This window comes from Frankliniella occidentalis, unplaced genomic scaffold (assembly GCF_000697945.3).
Source record: "Frankliniella occidentalis isolate FOCC.00 unplaced genomic scaffold, Focc_3.1 Scaffold5975, whole genome shotgun sequence".
Lineage (NCBI taxonomy): Eukaryota > Metazoa > Arthropoda > Insecta > Thysanoptera > Thripidae > Frankliniella > Frankliniella occidentalis.
The window spans coordinates 1-2,333 of record NW_026273010.1 but is presented as its reverse complement, the minus strand read 5'-3'; the positions used below and the strand labels follow the sequence as shown (position 1 = coordinate 2,333).

The window sequence follows — 2,333 nt, the reverse complement described above, 5'->3', positions numbered from 1 at the left end:
GGAGCAGCTTATTTGATTGGAACGAAAGGTGATTGGTGGCGGGCCGGCTAGTGGTGATGGGAACTAATGTGCGGCGCTGGCTGCGCTGGCCCAGGGGGTGATGGGGAGGTGATTGTGGCGGATGGCACGGCGGGGCGCGCGGCGGCGGGAGAGTGCCCGGTTACCCGGCGGGACCACCCGACCCGACCACCCTGGCCCTGGCCGGGGCGGCGCAGCGCGATGGAAAGTAATGGCTTGGCTGGTCGCAGCGTGGTGGTCGGGCACCACGGCCCGGGCTGGGCTCGCTGGGCTCTCCTTTGTCTCCCGCGCGAGTTGCCGCCGCCACCGCTGCCGATCGACGCGCAGCGGGCCCGCCTACTCTGGAAACTCAAGTGTGAAACACGTCCAGGGTTATAAAAGTGCAATACCATGTGCACCACTTTTAAGTGTGGTGTACCACTACACTTGGAAGTGTGAAACATATGTGGTGCGCATAGTGTTGCTCTTACAAACTGTTGGACTGTGTCACACTTGAGTTTCCAGAGTTTATGATGAACGGTATGGAGCAGCTTTGGGAAGCGCAACGTTTATACCGGGTGAGGGGTACCCTCCTCACCTCTCACTTCACCCTTGCGCCCGCCGAGTCGGGGATAGGCAACCCCGCAACACTGCGACGTGTGCTCTGAATCACCCGGTACTGGCGACAGCAGCCATCGCCAAACGCACAACGCTTTTTATTTTTTTCAAAATGAAGTTTAAGTGTCTTTGACACGTCTTGTCGATGTCAAAAAGACGCCAATCTGTAAACTTACACGGCCTGTTGCGTTTGATGTCGCATGTACCCGTTGACGAAAAAAATCAGTGACCGCGGTCATGGAGGTTGGGTAATGGGTTCGTCTGGTCGACCGCGGTGCGGCGTGGGGGTTACCGGATACCTGTGGGCTCAGGTGACGAGGGGGAGTGTGACGGCGCGGTCTCTCTTGGCCTCGACAGGTGACCTGGGAGTGGCCTGGCTGACCCTGACCTGCTGCCGCCTGCGGCTGGCGCCCCTCAACCTCCCCGACCTCGACGTGGGCGTCCCCGTGCTGGAGACCTTCCACCAGGACCCGCTCGGCTACATCTCGGAGATGTGCATCGGCCAGCCCTGGGTCCACGTGCTACCGAGGTGAGCTGAGCTAGAGGACGCCGTCCGACGCCGTTGTTCAAACTGTGGCGCCGAGAGGAGCGGATTTGGTGGAATTTCTCCCGCCATAATGTATGCTGAAAATTGCCTGTTTCAGCTTGAAGAGAGGCTTGATCGTGGGGATCAGCAAGACGCTACCCGAGGAGACGCCCTTCAGGAGGTACAAGGACCTGCGGCGACACTGGAAGAACATGGCAAGTACTCTGCACAGCGGGTGACGGTGGTGACGGTCGGGTTGCTTATCACGCCCGACTGGGGGAGCCCGGGGAAATATAGCTGGTGAGGACTCAAGGTCAGAACGGGGTCAAAATGGGGCCTTTGCAGGCCACTGTGACGTCCAAGTCCATACTTTAGAGGACTAGATTTTGACTGTTAAGGTCAAAATGACACCACTTTGACGTCATTTTTATCGTAGTTTTGACTTGGGCGTTCTCGTTGGGAACCTGTTAACCGGATTGTCTGTGTTGTTCATTTGAAGTACCTTCATCGCGGGGTCGGGAGCGGCGCCCAGGTTGCAATCACCCGCCATCTCTTTTATTTTTGTTTTTGTAAAGCGGGAAGGCTGTTTCATCACTGGAATTACACTCTAGCCCTATCCCTGTTATGCCCCACGGGCGAGCAGGCTGTGCGGGAGTCGCCGCCGCCGGGTCCGTGGACAGAGCTGCCATTTCCTGACTATTTCCTGCTAACTTGCCCTTCCTTCTCCCCTCGCAGTACGGATACCGCCTGTCCGAGGAGCCGGCCGACATGTACTGCTCGGTGTACTTCCGCGCCCTGGGCGGCGTGCCCATGACCTACCCGTGGCCGTGCCTCACGCCCAGGATGCCGTCCGGGTTGCGCTGCCTCGACGTGCAGGCCGTCGTGCTGAGCTTCCTGGCCGACGTGGCGCTCAGGATGCCGACGGTGTGCGGCGAGCCGTCGCCCGTGGCCGTGGACGGCATGGCGCGGCTGACGGCCACCCTCTGCACCGCGGCGGCCCCCGAGGCGCAGTACGACGCCGCCGGCGGCGACCCCAACAGCGGCGCACCGCCGCCGCCGCGCCCCAACCTCAGGCCGCTGGCCCTGGGCGAGAACACGTCGCCCTCGCCCCCCAGGAACCAGGACACCGACGACGAGAGCGTCGCGAGCACCTGCCCGCTCAGCCTCGCCACGCAGAGAGATGTGAGTCCTG

At 61.0% G+C, this 2,333-nt stretch overlaps 1 protein-coding gene across 1 annotated transcript; it reads left to right on the top strand.

Moving 5' to 3' along the window:
• Positions 1-866: 866 nt before the first annotated feature.
• Positions 867-2,323, top strand: LOC113211763 (uncharacterized protein C18orf63-like; the record flags this gene model as incomplete). Its single annotated transcript, XM_052277175.1, has 3 exons — positions 867-1,144; positions 1,260-1,356; positions 1,877-2,323. Coding segments are annotated over exons 1-3 (822 nt in total), but the record flags the coding sequence as incomplete, so codon positions are not given.
• Between the last annotated feature and the right edge of the window lie 10 nt (positions 2,324-2,333).